At 35.9% G+C, this 20,251-nt stretch overlaps 1 protein-coding gene across 2 annotated transcripts in view; it reads left to right on the forward strand.

The window, feature by feature from the left end:
• The window catches only part of CAPZA2 (capping actin protein of muscle Z-line subunit alpha 2), a 56,477-nt gene extending 37,843 nt beyond the window's left edge, over positions 1–18,634 (forward strand). Inside the window, exons 5-10 of one of the 2 annotated variants that reach the window (XM_010389343.2) lie at positions 3,920–4,126; positions 6,282–6,361; positions 10,298–10,376; positions 12,135–12,206; positions 15,770–15,832; positions 17,108–18,634. In XM_010389343.2, the coding sequence (XP_010387645.1) occupies positions 3,920–4,126; positions 6,282–6,361; positions 10,298–10,376; positions 12,135–12,206; positions 15,770–15,832; positions 17,108–17,248 (642 nt within the window). In that variant the 3' untranslated portion in view covers positions 17,249–18,634. The remainder of the gene's footprint in view (positions 1–3,919; positions 4,127–6,281; positions 6,362–10,297; positions 10,377–12,134; positions 12,207–15,769; positions 15,833–17,107) is intronic. The other variant, XM_030932532.1, reaches the window with a different exon arrangement.
• Positions 18,635–20,251: the final 1,617 nt, after the last annotated feature.

Consider the following 20,251-nt stretch of genomic DNA (forward strand, 5'->3'; position numbering starts at 1 on the left):
AGGTATGCCTGCTTATCAGTGTTATCATTTATCATAAATGGAGATGTAGCAAGTAAGACAAAAACTTGAAAACTTGTAAAATTTGGAAAATAAAAGAAAACTTCTTTGTGACATGATTTATATATTTAGGAACACCAAGAGACACTAGTAATATCACTTCCAACCAAAAAAAAAAAAAAAGCTATTAGAACTAATAAAAGAATTTGGGGAGAAGTCTGAACTTAAGGTAAGGATACAAAACTCATTCGTTGTCCTTTATTACAGCAAGTAAGGACCTGAAACTAGAAATGGTGGGGGTCAGAGTGTGACAGGGAATTCAATTTAAAATAATGGTAAAAATTATAGGAATAAGCTTCATCAAAAAAAGGCGTAGGATTATGAAGAAAATAGTGATGGTCTTCTCAAGCAACAAAAGCAAAAACTAACACATGGGATCTAATTAAAGAACTTCTGCACAGCAAAGGATACTGTCAACAGAGTAAACAGACAACCTACAGAATGGGAGACAAATTTTGCAAATTATGCCTCTGACAAAGGTTTAAATCCAGCATCTAGAAAGAACTTACATTTAAAAGATAAAAACAACCCCATTAAAAAGTGGGCAAAGGATATGAACAGACACTTTTCCAAAGCAGACATACTTGAGGCCAAACAAGCGTATGAAAAAAAAAAGATCACCATCACTGATAATTAGAAAAATGCAAGTCAGAACCACAATGAGATACCATTTCAAACCAGTCAGAATGGCTGCTATTAGAAAGTCAAAAAATAACAGATGCTTGTGAGGTTACGAAGCAAAAGGAATGCGTATACACTGTTGGTGGGAGTGTATATTCAACTATTGTGGAAGACAGTGTGGCAATTCCTCAGGGACCTAAAACAGACCTAAAACAGAGTTACCGTTTGACCCAGCAATCCCATTACTGGTTATATACCCAAAGGATTATGAATCATTCTGTTATAAAGAAACATGCTCGCATATGTTCATTGCAGCACTATTCACAATAGCGAAGACATGGAATCTAAATATCAGTGATGATAGACTAGGTGAAGAAAATGTGGCATATATACACCATAGACTACTGTGCAGCCATGAAAAAGAACAAGCTTTATGTCGCTTGCAAGAATATGGATGGAGCTGAAGGCCATTATTACTAACACAGTATCTTAGCAGAAAATCAAATATCACATGTTCTCACTTATTAGTGGGAGATAATGATGAGAACACATGACACATAGAGGGGAACAAAACATTGGGGCCTATCAGAGGGTGGAGGGTGGGAGGAGGGAGAGGATCAGGAAAAATAACAAATGGGTACTAGGCTTTATACCTGGGTGATGAAATAATCTGTGCAACACGCACATGACACAAGTTTACCTGTGTAATAAACCTGCACATGTACCCCTGAACTTTAAAAAAGAAAATGTGATAGTCTTGAAACACATAAAACAGGATCTGACCAATGGAAAGGTGTTCTAAATTCCATTCTTAGATAAAAAATTAAATTATTTTAAAAGTAATATATGAATTTGATGAAATTTGAATTAGAATCCTGATCAGTTTTTTTTTAATTGGTCAACATTTTCGTAAAGTTTATGTGGAAAAAAAATACATGCTTGAAATAACCAAGAAATACATATATATATATATATACATATATATATATATATATACACACACACATATATATATGAAAAAACCATTAAGCACAGTGAGGGAGAATTGCCTTACCAGATAGTACAAGTTGTTTTACAGCCAATGTTACGTCAATGTGGTGGTGTATAGAGTAGACAAAAAATCAGTAGAGCAGCATAGAGAACCAGAATTTAGTCTCAGAATATACGAAAAATTTTATACAGATATTGGCATAACTGGTTTCTATCAAGAAGAAAATTAAGTTGGACCTCTGTCACATACAGTATACAGAAATAGATTTCAGGTGGTTTAAAAACGTGAAAAATGACTAAAATTTTAGAAGAAAATCTGAGTCTACATGTGCAATACAGGGCTAGGGAGACCATCTTAAATAATACTGGATACCCAGGAAGTATAAAAGATGGACATTTTACTATATATTAATGTTTTTAACTGTAGAATGAAACTTATCTTAAAGAACTCTTATAAATTGATAAGAAAAAGACCCCAGATAAAAATATTTTAATATATTTGCTCACAGAAAAGCAAATGACCCACAAATGTGAAAAGCCATACTTATTTCTATCAGTAGTCAGTGGAATTAAAATGATATATTTTCTACCCATCAGACTAAAAAAACCAGTTATAATGCCTATCATTGGTGGTAATATGGATGGAAGCATGCTCTCATACATGTATAGAAATTTGGATTGTCACAGGAGTATATATTAAAAATTATAATACCTGCTGTCCCTACCACCACTGCTTGGGAATTTATTCAATAGAAATAAAAGTATCCAATGGAAATAGAAACATCCATATGTTAAAATATATGTACAGCAGTACTCATTTCACCTTTTTTGTTGTTATTTTTGAGTCAGGGTCCTACTCTGTCACCCAGGCTGGAGTGCAGTGACACAATCACAGCTCGTTGCAGCCTCAATTTCCTGGGCTGAGTAGCTGGGACTATGGGCGCATGCCACCATGACTGACTAATTTAAAAAATTTTTTTGTAGAGATGAGGTCTTACTGTGTTTCCTGGGCTGGTCTCAACCTCCTGAGCTGAAGCCATCCTGCCCCCTCGGCCTACCAAAGCGCTAGGATTACAGGCATGAGCTACTATGCCCAGTCTTATTTCACCATTTTTAATGTGTTCCTCCTTTCCCCCAAAAAGGAAACAGCCCAGAAATAAAGAGATGGCACATCAGTAGTGGATTGGCAGACTAAACTATGTTATAATCACATCATGGGACATTATGCAGCCATTTAAAAGAATGGTGAGAAATATATCAGTTGACTTTGAGGGATTTCCATAGGATATTTATGTTGAAAGAAGCCAGATGCAGAGAAGAGTGTGTGTTTGTGTGTGTGTATACGTAGACACACACATTTTCATCTCATTCTTATAAAATAATGACCAATCGCTTCTCGGCCTTTTGGCTAAGATCAAGTGCAGTAAAATAATGACCAAAAAATTCTGTGTATGTGCAAATATAGACATGTGTATATCTTTATCTGTAAGATTTTATGACTGAAAAAATTTAGAAAGGTGTGTATCCTGTGTTGTTAGCATGATATACATCAGAGGGATGGATAAGTCCCGAGATAGCTAAGGAGTCAAAAGACTGGAAGAATTTCAAGGGAAGGAAAAGGGGAAATTTTTTAAATAAAGCACAGAATGTCAGATAATACATTATGCACTGTGGATGTATAATTTAAATTTATGTAAATGAATTATGTTTTTAAATATTTGGAAATCAATTAAAATCAGTTGTCAATGTGGTTTTTAAGAAGCAAGAAGCAGATACTTCAGAGTAAGTAAGACTGTGGGCCCAGAGGCGAGGTGGGGAATACACCGAAGAGGATTTGCACCAGACCAAAACCATTCAGGTAACCAGCCTGATTGGAGGTTCTCACAAGTTCTGTAGTTTTGAGGAACTAGAGTCTGATATCAGACATTGTAACCTGTTAGAGTTCTCAAAGCAGAAAACCCACCAAACCCACTTGAACAGTGTTTTTAGAGGTTGCGTTTTTTTTCCACCAGTAGTTGGAAGTTATATTGGGAGAAAATCTGATCTGCACTGGATGAGAGTAACCTCATTGTCTGGATAGTCAACTCGTTTGAAGTATTAATAGTCATACCATATGATTAAAATATATGCCTGGAATAGGATTGTTTTATAGTTTTAAGGAAGAAGCTTAGATGAGTGTAATTATGATGTATTAGTACTGAAATGCTGCTTTTTTCCTTTTTTTTTTTCTAAATTCATTCCATCATCAAAGGTATTGATAACAGAACATGGCGACTTGGGAAATGGAAAGTTTTTGGATCCAAAGAACAGAATCTGTTTTAAATTTGATCACTTAAGAAAGGAGGCAACTGATCCAAGACCCTGTGAAGTAGAAAATGCAGTTGAATCGTGGAGAACTTCAGTAGAAACTGCTCTGAGAGCTTACGTAAAAGAACATTACCCGAATGGAGTCTGCACTGTAAGTCATCAGTAGCAGCTTTGTGTGTGTATTTTGTGTAAATGAGAGTCTTTAGTGTCTCCTAAAATTTACAGTAACTTACAGAATTGACATTGTATAATTTGTCATTTTTTTCCTTAAATATTTCTAAGAATGTTTACTATTTTTTCAAGAAATTCTGGATAATAAATAGATACATTAGGATGGCTTAAAATAGAGAAATGGTTGTACCTTGATTTAAACCCATGTAGAAATTCTAATACGTTGATTAAGGGAGCATGATATGGTGAGATTCTGTAATCTTATGTTCATGACTCGTCTCAGTTTAGATCAAATTTATTTTTATTAAGTTACAGAAATCTGAGAACAAATAAAATTACTTGGAAGTAAAATTATATGTTTATGTATTTTATAGTTACATTTCTTGTGTTTTTTTGTGTGGTTGTTTCATAGGTTCAGCCTGTTTTTATATTTTCAAGAAATCCATGGCTGGGCACAGTGGCTCACGCCTGTAATCCCAGAACTTTGGGAGAGGCCAAGGCAGGTGGATCACCTGAGGTCAGGAGTTCGAGACCAGCCTGGCCAACATGGTGAAACTGTCTCTACTTTAAAAAAATACGACTAGGGCCGGGCGCGGTGGCTCAAGCCTGTAATCCTAGCACTTTGGGAGGCTGAGATGGGCGGATCACGAGGTCAGGAGATCGAGACTATCCTGACTAACACGGTGAAACCCCATCTCTACTAAAAAATACAAAAAACTAGCCGGGCGAGGTGGCGGGCGCCTGTAGCCCCAGCTACTCGGGAGGCTGAGGCAGGAGAATGGCGTAAACCCGGGAGGCGGAGCTTGCAGTGAGCTGAGATCCGGCCACTGCACTCCAGCCTGGGCGACACAGCGAGACTGTCTCAAAAAAAAAAAAAAAAAAATACGATTAGCTGGGCTTGGTCGCACGTGCCTGTAGTCCCAGCTACTCGGGAGGCTGAGGCAGGAGAATTGCTTGAACTCAGGAGGCAGAGGTTGCAGTGAGCCGAGATCATGCCACTCCACTCCAGCCTGGGCGACAGAGTGAGACTCTGTCTCAAAAAAAAAAAAAGAAAAAGAAAAAGGAAATACAAAATATGGTAGTAGGAATACATTTATTTTTTAAAAACTTCATAATATTGTTTGTATCCTGACAGGCTTTTTTAGCACCCCCAGTTTGTGCTTCAGTGACCTTTTTCATTGCCAAAGTGATCTTTTGAAATGCAAATCAGGTTATCAAAATTCCCTGCTTGAAATCCTTCAGAGATTTCCCATTGCACTTAGAGTCCAGGCTTTTGAAGGTGGCTTAAAGGCCCTGTGGATGGCGTGGCCTCTGCTTACCCCACCAACCTAACTCTACCGTATATCCCAGTTTATACCTGCTTTCTCAACGTAATTATTAATATCACCAGTAGCATACCCCATTTCTTTCTTGGAAGTTTCCTGGTTAGGACAAAAATTCATGTGCTCTGCTTAAGTATCTAGCTCTCTAATTATTTGAGAAATATTGCAACATAACTTCAAATATCTATTACTTGAATTATAACTTGTTCATCAGAATTATTTTGGAGAAATAACGAGAGTAAGGGAGTAGAGTCCTCATTTGTTCTAGAGGATTGAAAGGCAGAAATTAATTATTACTTTTAAAGCAGTAGGCAAGACGTGAAATAACATTGTGATACATCACAGACATTCTCTTAACAACCTTTCTCACTTACAAGTAAGTTAATTTATTCCAATACTTTTAAATGACTAGAGAAGCAGCAGCTCCTAAGATTGTGAAGTGAACAAAGGTGATAACCACAAGCTAGGTCCAGTTTTCACTTGCATGGAAAAAGCTAGATTAGCATCTGTATATTTAAAATAAATTATCTACTTATGAAAGTAGATTATCTAGAATGTTTGTGAATATTTCAGAGTACAATTAATTTTAATAAATTTTATTTAGTGTCCCCTTTTGTGGTACACTAATAATTTGATTAGGCATAAATATTTGAGAACATGTTTTTCTAGCTACTATATTGGAATGATGGCCTGCTTTGTATTTTATGTGTTCTTGTCAAAGTACTGTGCAATTTGCAGTATTTTATAGATTTTTAAAGTTGGACATTCCGTGACCCTAAATTTATTCTTATGCTTATTTTCTTTGCCAACAAGGTGTATGGCAAAAAAATAGATGGACAGCAAACCATTATTGCATGCATAGAAAGCCATCAGTTCCAAGCAAAAAACTTTTGGTAAGTAAAAATCTTGGGTATTGGGGAGTTTTGGCATTGTTTTAAGTCTTTGTAGTTCTCGCTTTAGTGATTTGGGCAACACCTTGTTTGTTTATGATTGGGAACAATCTAGACATGATACAAAATTTTAGCCTTTTGATATAAGGAAGGTAAATTTGCTCAACAGCCTAATCATTAAAGGTAGTGGTAAATCCATCGACATTCAGTGAAAAGAGAATGGAACTAGCAAACAGCATCCTGAGGGAGCATGTGTGCCTGCAAGAACACCAGTTGGCAATCCATATGCTCATTCTGTGAAGGGGCTGTTCCTGAATGAAACTAATGTGGAGGAGAACAGAGGCAATTATAAAGCAAAAAATGATGCTGCTTTTGTGAACTTTGTGGCTCTGAAGTAGAGGATTGCTTTGTACTTGGTTAGCCAATGTGAAGAAGTAATGACATGTTTTATACAATGAGGCAGATTACAATCATGCCTTGTAATTTTGTGTACAAATCATTCCCTTATTCCTTAGAAACATCAAGCCCTCAGGAGCACTGATTGACCCTACTGATCTTGGACCTTTGACAAGTTGTTGGTCCTTTTTATTCTTAGACAAGACTATTTCTGAGCACCTGTTATAAAATTCTGAGATTCTTTAAGACCTTACAAGTCCATAATTGAATGAAATCTTTACATTTATCCCTGTTTTACATGCTGAGGTCACCAGAATAAGTATGGTCATAATATTTACCTTTTAGTATATTAGGCTTTGACTCACTAGCCAAGTTGGTTGGTGGTGCTATTAAAGGTAAAATAACAGGTAATCCCTTTGGGCCAGTTGGGTTCATGGCCCAAGGTTGCTCCACTACTTAGCCATCTCAGAAATAAATGCAAGGTTGCAAGGTTAACCAAGAATATTTGGAGGAATGCAGATCCATCATCACTGAAGGAAAACCAATGCCATAAGTAAATATATGCCTTAATGACTAACCGCAGTTCCCTAAAGGTTCTGGCATATAGCGTTACTTTTATGGACTTAATATAAGTGTAGTTTCTCTATGTTGGGTCTAAAATCTTGTAGCATTAATCTACTGGAATCCTGAAGCAATCAATATTTATAAAATTATTACTAATTGATATTATGTATGCCAGGAAATACATAATAAAATCAATCTTGTTGAGATGGAACTACTATTAGAAGAAAATTCTTTTTACTAAGGTTTTCTTTATAATACATTGGAGATGTTATAATAAGTTTACTAATTTGTTTTGAAATCTAATTCCTTTCAGCTTTAACATATATAAAATGAAGAAAATGTCTGTCCTTGAGTTTTATTTTCTTTTTAGAGACAGAGTCTTGGTGTGTTGCCCAGGCTGGCCTCAAATTCCTGGGCTCAAGTGATCCTTCTGCCTCAGCCTCTCAAGTAGCTGGAACTACAGGTTCACACCGTGCCCGACTTGTCATTGAGTTTTCTATTCTCACTCTTTCACTTTACAAGGGTAATTTTTCCTAAACCATCACTATGAGCATTGTATCACTTAAGTTAATGGCTTTCACTTTCTGGAAAAAAAATGTATTTTATATGCTTTGATATGATTTTTCCAAAGTGATAATATCATGGCACAATAGTCTCAGTAAAATCTAAATAGTTAATACAAAGAACTATACTTCAAGCCAGGCATCTCTAATCCCAGCACTTTTGGAGACCAAGGCAGGAGGATGGCCAGAGGCCAGGAGTTCAAGAAACCTGGGCAACATAGTACAACCCCATCTCTAGAAAAAAAAAAATTAGCCAGGCATGGTGGTGCATGCCTGTAGTCCTAGCTACTTGGGAGGCTGAGGCAAGAGGATATCTTGAGCCCAAGAGTTCAAGCCTGAGTGAGCTGTAATCACGCCACAGCACTTCAGTCTGGGTGACAAAGCAAGACCCTGTCTCTAGAAGAAGAAAAAAAAAAGAAATATACTTCAGTTCATCTAAAATATAGGTAGAGTAAAAATCAGAAGCAACTAGTCTTAGATGTTTCTTAGGTTTCAGTAGATACCTTCTCTTCTTAGTCTTTACCATTTCTCCAGGGTCTAGCAGTATTAGGGGCTTAATGTAAATATTTGTTGAGTGAATACATACTTTTAATTAAAGAGTTAATATAAGAGAGGGGCAGAATAGAATTAAAGGTTAGGACATATTGGCCATTTACTCCACTAATGAAAGAGTTCTATCTACTCAGTGTCATTTACTGTTACTGTAGTAATTAATGCCTTTATCTTTTGAAATAGTTCTCAAATTGGTAACACTACTTGGTTTGGATTTTTTTTTTTTTTTTTTTTTTTTTTTTTTTTTTTTTTTGCTTTTTATAATCAATGGTTATATAAATGTATATTGTCCTAGTCAGTATTGTATATGCTAAGGACTCACTAGTTGCCTTGGCACTAATACCTCAATAAAAGGAATATTTCTTTTGGAATCATGAAACAAAAGTTATTTTTTCAACCTCAATAAAAGGAATACTTATTTTGGAATCATGAAACAAAAGTTATTTTTCCAACCAAGCTTCTTTGAAAAATCTTGAATGAGTCACTCAAATCAAGACATGTTTTAATTATCTGTTATTTTGTAAAACATATACATTGTTCTAATAATAATTTCCAAATATTCAGTGTAACTGTAAGTATGAGAATACAGGTTGAATATCTCTTATCCAAAATGTTTGGGACCAGAAGTCTTTTGGATTTCAAATTTTTAAATATTTACATCATACTTACCGGTTTAACACTCCTAATTCAAAAATTCAAAATTCAAAATGCACTATTAATCATTTCCTTTGAGCATCGTGTCAGTGCTCAAAAAGTTGCAGGTTTTGAAGCATTTCAGATTTTTGAATTAGGAAGACTCAACTTGTACTATCATTCTATAGACTCTATGATTGGGTAGACTGCATGAATATTGAACCCAGAAATCATTGTCTAGCAAAAGCCAGTATAGTGATTCATTACCCTGTGACTATTATATACTGTTCAAAAAAGCTAACATATCAGAATTTCCTTAGCTTGCAAAGAGCAAACAGAGACAAAAAGAAAAGTTACCATGAAAAGTTTGTCAGCAAAATAGAGTATCAGAAGCTATACTACTCATCCAGAATTTTGTTCAAAAAGAAAGATAAAATTCACTGGTAGACAACAAGTAATAACATACCAGTTTGTAATTTCTCAGTTTTGAACCATGAGTATGTATTTGTATACCAAAAATCATTTCAGGAGCAGAGAAATGCCTTTTATATGGTGACTTTAAACATAAAATTGGAATATTTTTAAAAACCTCATGTTAATAACTATAGTCCTTTATTTCCAGTTATCAAAACCTCCTTAAGAGTGTTGTATAACATTTACTAGCCATTCTTTTTAAATTATATGGTACTTTGTATCATTCAGTAGATGTTAAACTACACTGAGTGTATTTATAAAATCCCCTGATAATCTAAACATTTATTCCATTTATTTTGGAAATATAAGTGATACAATTGAAGAAGTAGCTTAAAATTTTTCTCCACAGTAGCTTATGACTTAGTTTTGTATTGGTTTTTGTTTTGTTTTGTTTTTTTAAGGCTAGTCAAGTGGAGACGGAACAAAGAAACCTGTAACTAATTGTGATCAATTAGTGGCAAACAGCATTGCACACACACCAGCCTGAATTGTATTTTAAGCCTTAGCTTTAGAATTCTGGCATTAAATCCATTATGTAAGTTCTTTCTTATCAGTAGGGTGAAGATTAAATTAAATATGTATCATAACTGGACTTAACCTTTTGATTCTTTTTGACTGTTCTGGTGATTGAAAATTTAATGTCCAGTGTTCATCCCCCACACACTCTCATACTGTAGCATGAAATATAATCTGAAACTTAAAATTGATTCAAATTATTTTCCCTACCTTATTTACAGCTGCTGTTTTTATTTTTAAGGAATGGTCGTTGGAGGTCAGAATGGAAGTTTACAATCACTCCTTCAACCACTCAGGTGGTTGGCATCTTGAAAATTCAGGTATGAAATAAAAAGAATTTGTTTACTGATCTTTAAGAAGATTCTGAACAGAGAAACAACTAATTCCTAAGTTCACATTTTCATAGTACGTTTTATATAGTTCTTTTTCAGGTCTTTGTTTTGGGGTAATGGGAAAAACAATAGTGCTGTTTTAAACATTTTAAATAACCTGGCAGTTCATTCCCTAGTCATCAAAAATCTGCAAGGATAGCTAACAGATTATAAAACACAGCTAAAATTAGATGCTGCCATTTGGTCTGCTCTTCAGATACAATTTGTTCATCTTCTGAGTTTGAGTTGTGTACTTCTCTCCTCTGAATTGGGTAGAGTGTGGTGAAGTATAATATTAATATATGCATGTGTGTAGTTGTATAACTATATTATATGCATGTATTAACATGTGTATGTATTGGCCGGGCACAGTGGCTCATGCCTGTAATCCCAACACTTTGGGAGGCCAAGGCAGGCGGATCACAAGGTCAGGAGATCGAGACCATCCTGGCTAACACAGTGAAACCCCACCTCTACTAAAAATACAAAAAATTAGCCAGGTGTGGTGACACGTGCCTGTAATCCCAGCTACTTGGGAGGCTGAGGCAGGAGAATCGCTTGAATCCGGGAGGCAGAGGTTGCAGTGAGCCGAGACTGCGCCACTGCACTCCAGCCTGGGCAACAGAGTGAGACTCCATCTCAAAAAAAAAAAAAAGCATGCATGATTGTTGGAAGATTTAGTTAATATGGCTAAAAGGGTTAGAACAGAGACAGACACCGAGTACTCGATGAATGGTAGTCATTATTGTCAGCATCATTATTCCTTCACTTAGGCCTCGGTGGCGCTTACCTGGATAATTACACCAATTTCTAAAATAGTGCCTCTTGTAGGACCAAAGCTTATTGAGAGCAAGGATTGTCTGGTTTACAGTACAATCTTCAGCATTTAGCATATGATGGTTATTTTGTTGAATTGCTGGACTCTTTGGCATTCACACTGCCATCAAAAAGATAATTTTTTAAATTTAAATGTGGATATGTTACTTGACTATGTAAGACCATTTAGTGGTACACTGTTATCTACCAGATAGTCCAGACATATTTGCATGACATACAAGGCCCGGAGTTGACTGGTTTGCTACCTGTATATATTTCTCCAGCTATTGCTCTCCCCAACTTCATATACCTCTAGTCCTCTCTGAAATATGCTGAAGTCCTTTTTTAACCCACAGAAAGAATCTGGAGTACTGCTAACATACTTTATACATAACTTTGCCATGTTGTGCTGAAATATGAGATCAGGGACTGTGTCTTTCTAAAACCCGTACACCCTCAGAACCTTACGTAGTAGCAGTATATTTATTGCACTCACTCAATGTTTGGTGAGTAAATTCATGTCTGAGTTTGGGGAATTAAGTGGTTGGTGGAAATACACAAAAGAGGAGCAGGATTGGGAGGGAATATTGTGAGCTCAGATTTGGACATCTTGGTTTTAGGTACCAGTAGAATGAATGATTGTGAGGCAAAAATGTCCAACAGTCAGGTCAATAGAAGGCTTGCCTGAATAACTACAGGGGTGTCTCTAACTAGTCTCCTCACTCGGCTGAGGGAAGGGAGAGTTTTGCTAGAGTTCACAAGTTCTGGAGCTCAGCAGAGAAGTCTAGACTAGAGCTGAAATATGTAATCCATCTGCATTGATATGCTTGTTGAAGCAGTGAGGAGCTTGATGATTCCTGTAATGTGGTTTCTGTAATTTTTTTCTAATAGGTTCATTATTATGAAGATGGTAATGTTCAGCTAGTGAGTCATAAAGATATACAAGATTCCCTAACAGTGTCTGTAAGTAATTAATTCCACAATAAAATTTAACCTAATACTTCTTTAAAAGCAGAACAGTTTTGGAATGAACATTTTAAGTAATATTTCTGCTTCAGATTAAAGTGTTTTCTGGTAGATTAAAGATAAGTAATTGCAAACCTGTACCTAACTTTTTTGCAGCTTTATTGAGTTATAGTTTGTATACCATTCAGTTCACTCATTTAAAGTATAAGCTTCAAATTTTTTTTTTGTATATTACTAAAGGGTTGGACAGCAGTCACCACAATCTAATTTCAGAACATTTTCGTGCTCCTTAAAAGAAACCCTGTACCATTAGCAATCATTCTCCATTCTACCCAGCCCTTCCCCCAGAACCCTCCCAGCCTTAGGCAGTGGCTAATCTACTTTCTGGCTCTGTGGATTTGCTTGTGCTGGACATTTTATATAAATGTAATCATAATATATAGTCTTTTAAGACTGGCTTTTTTCGTTTAACATGTTCAACATTCATCCTTTTGGAGCATGTATTAGTACTTTTTTCCTTTTTATTGCCAAATAATACTGTGTAGTGTGGACATACCGCATTTTATCAATTCTTCAGTTAATGGACATTGCTGTTTTCTACTTTTGCTGCTGTGAACATTTGTGTACTATTTTTTGTGTAGATATTTTAATTTCTTTTTGGTATAGACATAGGAGTGGAATTGCTGGATCATTTGGTAACTATGTTTAACCTTTTGAAGAACTGCCAGACTGTTTTCCATTTTATAGTTTCACCAGCAGTGTATAAGAGTTTCAGTTTTTCTGTATCTTTTTCCAAAATATGTCCTTTTGATGATAACCATCCTAGTCAGTTTGAAGTAGTATCTTGTGGTTTTTATTTACATTTTCTTGATGCTTATGATTTTGAGCATCTTTTCATGTGCTTTGATCATTTGTATATCTTTTGGGGGGAAATACCTATTCAGATCCTTTGCTCATTTCCTAATTGATTATTCACATTTGTATTATTGAGTTGTAATTGTTCGTATATTCTGGATGTCCAGTGTATCACATATATGACTTCAGATATTTTCATCCTTCTGTGTGTTGTCTTTTCACTTTCTTGATGATATTGTTTGCAAAACAGAAGATTTTGGTTTTGATTTTTTTCTTTTGTCATTTGAGATTTGAAATATTAATAGAAACCATTGCCTACCCAAGGTCATGAAGATCTACCCCAGTGTTTTCTTCTAAAAGTGTTATATAGTTTTAGCTCTTACATTTAGGTCTATGATCTTCTACCTAACTTTTAAACTGTATTGTATCTTTTCATTGTGGAGCTATTTGGATCATGATTTAATGAAGTTTTTTTTTTAAGTTCATCTTTCAAATTTAAGAGTTTTTGAACTTGGTTTTATTTCTCCACAGAATTCTTTCACACATTCTTTCCCTTGCATATGCAACTGTTTCCTTGTTGATTTTTTTTCTTTTTTTCTTTTTTTTTTTTTTGAGACAAGACCTGGCTCTGTCACCCAGGCTGGCATGATCTCAGCTCACTGCAACTTGTGCCTCCAGGGCTCAAGCCATTCTCCCATCTGAGCCTCCTGAGTAGCTGGGACTACAGGCACGTGCCACTACACTCAGCTATTTTTTTTTTTTTTTTTTTTTCGGTAGACATGGGATTTCACCATGTTGCCCAGCTAGTCTTGAACTCCTGGACTCATGCAGTTTACCCACCTTGGCCTCCAAAAGTTTGGCTTTTGGTTTTCTTACCCCATGGATATTGACAGTATAACATTAACAGTGACATTTTCTCATTTGTTTGTGTCATATACCTAAAAGTATCTGTGTATTATAAACATCCACTGCTTATATACAATTTACAAATATTAAAGAAAACTTTATTTTTAACTCAAGAAAGCATTTAACTTTAAGAAACATATATAAATGTGTTAAGCCAGATGCTACCTAAGAAGATAAGCTATATATTTACATATACATATATATATGTGTGTGTGTATTTTTTTGAGACAAGGTGTCACTCTGTTGCCCAGGCTGGAGTGCAGTGGTGTGAATACAGTTCACTGCAGCCTCGACGTCCTGGGCTCAAGCGATCCTCCTGCCTCAGCCTCTCTAGTAGCTGGGACTACAGGCATGTGCCACCATGCCCAGCTAATTTATTTTTTGTAGAGATGGGGTCTCACCATATTGCCCAGGCTGGTCTCAAACTCTGGCCACAAGCAACCCTTCTGCCTTGGCCTCCCAAAGTGCTGGGATTACAGGCATGAGCCACCACACCCAGCCCCTGAAGCTATCTTTTAAAAAACTTTTTATTAGCACTTAGGTGATTTCTGCTCTGACCTAATTGGTACTGTCCTTGCAAAATTTGCCAGTGAAAAAAACTGACTAATGTCTGATTTTCCATGAGATGTTCTACTGCATATAGTTATATATCATATGTAATTAGTACATTCAATATTATTCACATAAGGGTATGGTGCCATCTTGTTTGGGGGAGTTTGACATTGAACAAAGATGCCTCCTGGCTGGGTGCGGTGGCTCACGTCTGTTATCCTATCACTTTGGGAAGCTGAGGTCGGTGGATCACTTGAGGTCAGGAGTGTGAGACCAGCCTGGCCAATACGGCAAAACCTCATCTCTACTAAAAATACAAAAACCCTGCCTCTACTAAAGATAACAAAAATTAGACGGGTATGGTGGCACATGCCTATAGTCCCAGCTATTTGGGTGGCTGAGGCACGAAAATTGCTTGAACTTGGGAGGTGGAGATTATAGTGAGCCGAGATCACACCCCTGCACTCCAGCCTGTGCTACAGGCTGAGACCCTGTCTCAAAAAAAAAGAAAACAAAAAAAACAGATACTTCCTAAGAGAAATTTGTCCACAAAATTACAGAGTGTGGGGTTTTGAGAGATGGTCATAGTAATTAAACTTGACTAATATGCCAGCTTGAGCTCATCTTAGGAGGTTTTCATTGTTTTATATTTTTACACCATATATATAAAGTATAAGGTATTAGAGAATTTTACATTAACACTGTTTTATTTTTTAAATCTAGATTCTGTTAACTTTACTATTAGGAAAAAGCAAACAAACCCATCTATTGGCATGTTAAAAAAAATTTCCAGAAAAATACGTTCTTCCTGATTAGTGATTTTTTTTTTTTTTTTTTTTTTTTTGGTATCACTGTTCTGTTACATAATGTTCAGTAAATATTTAACAATATTTAGATAAAGAGTCATCAATTAGAAATCTTTACCAAACTTCTTACCCATAAGGGTTGTCTGTTGGAATGCATGTCCAGTGTTTAAAATTGAACTTTTCATCAATGTGTATATCATTGAGATTTCACTTTACTTAACCAGCTAAACATTGAGACAGGCTTATTCTATAGACTTTTAAAATAATTTTACCTATTTCCCCCTTAGACTTAGAATAATTGATCTTACAATATTTGTTCTTTGTCATAATTTCCTTCTATGTTATTTATTGTAACATTACATTAACCATACATATATTTTAAAGTAATAGTGGTTTAGTTTTAAATTACAATTTTTATTTTGTTGTTTTTTTTTTATTCAGAATGAAGTGCAAACAGCAAAAGAATTTATAAAGATTGTAGAAGCTGCAGAAAATGAATACCAGGTATGATTTTTTAAATACTATATAAGCTACACTCACGTATGAATTAATGGCACTGAAATTTGAATTTCAGCCAAAGGCTGAATTTTTCCATTGCATCAGTTAGAGTCTTTTTGTTGTGTGTCTACTTTTAACACAAGGGCAGACTTATTAAAGTGTAGGCAAAAAGAGTGGCAAGTAAATTGAATTCCATTAATATTTTGTATTTTAAAAATACTAAGACTAGGCCGAACACAGTGGCTCATGCCTGTAATCCCAACATTTTGCGATGTTGAGGCAGGTGGATCACGAGGTCAAGAGATCAAGACCATCCTGGCCAACATGGTGAAACCCCGTCTGTATACAAAAATCAGCTGAGCGTGGTGGCATGTGCCTGTAGTGGCAGGTTCTACTCAGGAGGCTGAGGCAGGAGAATCACTGGAACCCGGGAGGCAGAGGTTGCAGTGAGCCGAGATCATGCCACTGCACTCTAGCCTGGCAACAGAGCGAGACTCCGTCTCAAAAAAAAAAGACTAGGTTTTAGCCAACTGTAATTTCTGAGTGCAGATTGAGTATCGCTGATCTGAGTTGCGTGGGACCAAAAGTGTTTTAGATTTCAGATTTTTTTTTGGATTTTGGAATATTTATTATATGTTTACCACTCAAGCTTCCGTAATCTGAAAATTAGAAATCTGCATCAATGCTCCGGTGAGCATTGCCTTTGAGCGTCATGTTGATGCTCAAAAAGTTTCAAGTTTTGAAAACTTCGGATTTTTCAGTTGGGGTGCTCAATCTGTATCAGTCAAAATATGCCAGACTTTAAGTGGCTATTTTTTTTCTGGTTGGAAATTTTAATTCAGGCTGTCTTACCATTTGGATTATGTGCAATCTGCTTAGATCACATTTCATTTTGTGCTTTACTTTTTATGTTATTTATCAGCTTCTAAACTACACTCTTGAATTTAAGCATTTAATTTGTGAATTGGACAAGTTTCTACTCCTTAAAAATAATAATCCATAAATTGTTCTGACATACTAAAATAAATTCAAAACGAGGACACAAATATTAAATCTAATTTATAATTTTCATTAAGTTTAATTATTCAAAATTATTATAGGCTTTTTCTTCTAGCTGCCTTTAAACAACTTTTAAAACAATGTTGGGATTTTTTTATTTGACTGTTTAAAAACAGTGAAATGGGCTGCTTAAATAAAACTTATTCTGAAAACATCTATATGCTTTATAAATTGTTCTGTTCTTTTGCTTTACTTTAAACTTCTAACTATTGTTTTTCATAGACTGCCATCAGTGAGAATTATCAGACAATGTCGGACACTACTTTCAAAGCCTTACGTCGACAGTTGCCAGTTACACGCACTAAGATTGATTGGAACAAGATCCTTAGCTACAAGATTGGCAAAGAGATGCAGAATGCATAAGATGAACATTGCATGACCGGATCATTTTAGTGTCTTTGCGTTAAAAAATTATTGCAAAAGTATTCTGAACTGTCAAGCTGCCCAGTCAGATGGGCTGTTGCCATTTAAAATCACTGTAATTAATTAGTTTGATTAGAGCACAAAGCTTAGCTAATCAACCATTATTTTTCATTTTGTTTGTTCTAAGAGGATTGAAATTCAGTTTAGTTTAAATGTCTTTCTGTTAGGCCTTTCTTTCTTAACAATGAAGAAGAGATGATTCTTCTAGTTTATGGTTAAAAGTTTTTGAAGTGTGTCAAAAATATTTTACTAACTGTAACCCTAAAATTGTTGTCTTTTGGTTTATGAAATGGGTAATTTTTTATCTTTCCCCAGTTCTTTTTAATGGGGTCAATAATGGACATTCTAGTTTAAGGTGGTTGATGGATTTAGCCATATATGCTGCTAAAGAAATTGTCTACCTTTTCTTCCTCACCTGTTCCATTTATGTAAGGTTGAGATTAGAGGGAAAGCATTTTCTATATCAATTGTGTTTAAACCTTTCAAGAAGGTTATTTAGCTAGCTTAGTGTTGAACTAAATTTTTTTTAAACAAGGCAAGGTCTAATGCTGTTTTGAGATTCTGAAATTAAATGAAAATACTTATTTCAGAAATGCATTTAATGCTTTTTTTTCTTGTGACAGTTACGCAAATCAGCTTGAATTCCATATGTCCCTGAGTTATTTTTATCATAAAGCCACAAATGTATTATAACAAGGCAAATTGTAATATATATAATCCTTAACTCATAACCATGTCTCAGTTTTTTTTTTTTTTCTTGGATTGAAAAGTACTGAAATTCAATGTGACATTAAAATGCAAATTTTCCTATTTATTTGAGTAGAAAATCACTTACCAGTGAGCATATATATTTTAAAATACTTTCTTTGGATATTGTAATTCTTAACTGGTTATAAATTAGAAAAGCTGGGATTACATATGGTGTGTGGTTACAGTCTAAATTTTTTCATCCTCCTGTGCATCATAAGCATGTTTGTAATATTTTAAAAAATAGTTCTACTGATGCTACAGGAATTTCAAGCCTGTGGCGAATGTTAGTATTTACCATAGGGAGTGAAGTGGAGTTATGGTTTCATTCAATAGAGTATTGCTTATTATACTTGAGTGGAATCCTTTCCTCACGTACTCCTACAGACGTCTGGGCCTGGAAAATGTTTTTTTTTTTTTTTTTTAGAAAAACACCACTTTTATTATGTACAATAAAATATTTCATTAGCTTGAATTGTATAGATTTTTAAAAATTCAATGAAAGCATGTTGTTTAATTTCTTTTTAAAATCACTGTTGGGCTTTGAAAGCATTGAGAATATAATATGAAAATACGACATTTTGGCTAAATCATCTTTTCTTTTAGTTTTAAAACACAAGTTTTGACACATTGGGATTCCTAAAGAAAATGAATTGGTAACATTAATTATCTGTTCCTTTTTAAAATATATACATTTGAAAGTTTGATGATGGTGAACTAAATACTAGATCTAATTGACAAACTTAGTTCTATCAGGCCATCATGAGTTTCTGTCCCATGAAAGTCATCAGTTTCCTGTCTCTGTTCTAGTCTGGAATGCATTACTGAAAATATATGCAACTGTTTGTAAGGTGATTTGCTTGTGAGATGGAAGATTTATCAAAAATAATTTAGAACAGTCTGAAATAATGATTGCACAGAATAGACTAGTCTTTTATTGTGTAAGAATGGCAGCTGGGCGTGGTGGCTCACGCCTGTAATCCCAGCACGCTGGGAGGCTGAGTCAGGCGGATCACGAGGTCAGGAGCTCGAGACCACAATGAAACCCCGTCTCCACTAAAAATACAAAAATTAACCAGGCGCAGTGGTGGGCGTCTGTAGTCCCAGCTAACTCGGGAGGCTGAGGCAGGAGAATGGCTTGAACCTGGGAGGCGGAGCTTGCTGTGAGCCAAGATTGCGCCACTGCACTCCAGCCTGGACAACAGAGTGAGACTCTGTCTCAAAAAAATAAAAATAAATAAAAAGTGGCATTTATTGGGCCGGGTGCGGTGCTCACGCCTGTAATTCCAGCACTTTGGGAGGCCAGGGCAGGTGGATCACGAGGTCAGGAGTTCGAGACCAGCCTGACCAACATGCTGAAACCCTGTCTCCACTAAAAACAACAACAAAAAAAATTAGCCGGTTATGGTGGTGCGCGCCTGTAATCCCAGCTACTCAGGAGGCTGAGACAGGAGAATCATTTTAACCCGGGAGGTGGAGGTTGCAGTGAGCAGAGATCGAGCCACTGCACTCCAACCTGGGTGACACAGGGAGACCCCGTCTCAAAATAATAAAAGAATGGCATTTATTAAAGTGAAAGAAGAATGGAAACCCAGAGTATCCTATAGCTCAGGGATGTAATTTTAGTAGGAACCATTGTGGCTGCTTTGCTGAGTAGGTTGAAGTGTGGTGGCAAAGGCACAATCAGGGAGAACAGCTAGGAGACTACTGCAGTTATCTAATTGAGAGCATGCTGGCTTGGACTGAGGTGGTTGCTGTAGACGTGATATAAAGCAGTGAGGTCTAGATACATCCTAAAGGTAAAATCAGCAAGACTTGGGGAGAGTTTGGTCATGGAGTGTGAGATAAAGAGAACCATCAAGGATGTTTGGGGCTGGAGATTGAGGAAGATTCTTGTAGGAGGAGGTTGGTTTCGGGAAGGAGGCTGGTCAGGAGTTCAGTTTTCTATTCAAAGGAGAAATACCTCACGTAGCAGTTAGATACAGGAGACAGGAACTAGAGGAAAGCTCTGGGCTAGAATAATGGGAAAGTGAATGAACCTGGGAAACAATTTTATAGGCAGACAGGATGAAGGACCTCAAGCTTAGTGATAATGAATTTAAAGTAAATGAGACCAATAATGAGCATGGCTGTATGTTTTTCTTCAAACGTGTAAAGCTGTATGGGTGCAGGCATGGAGTAAATGAAATAAATTTC

This window comes from Rhinopithecus roxellana, chromosome 6 (genome assembly GCF_007565055.1).
Source record: "Rhinopithecus roxellana isolate Shanxi Qingling chromosome 6, ASM756505v1, whole genome shotgun sequence".
Lineage (NCBI taxonomy): Eukaryota > Metazoa > Chordata > Mammalia > Primates > Cercopithecidae > Rhinopithecus > Rhinopithecus roxellana.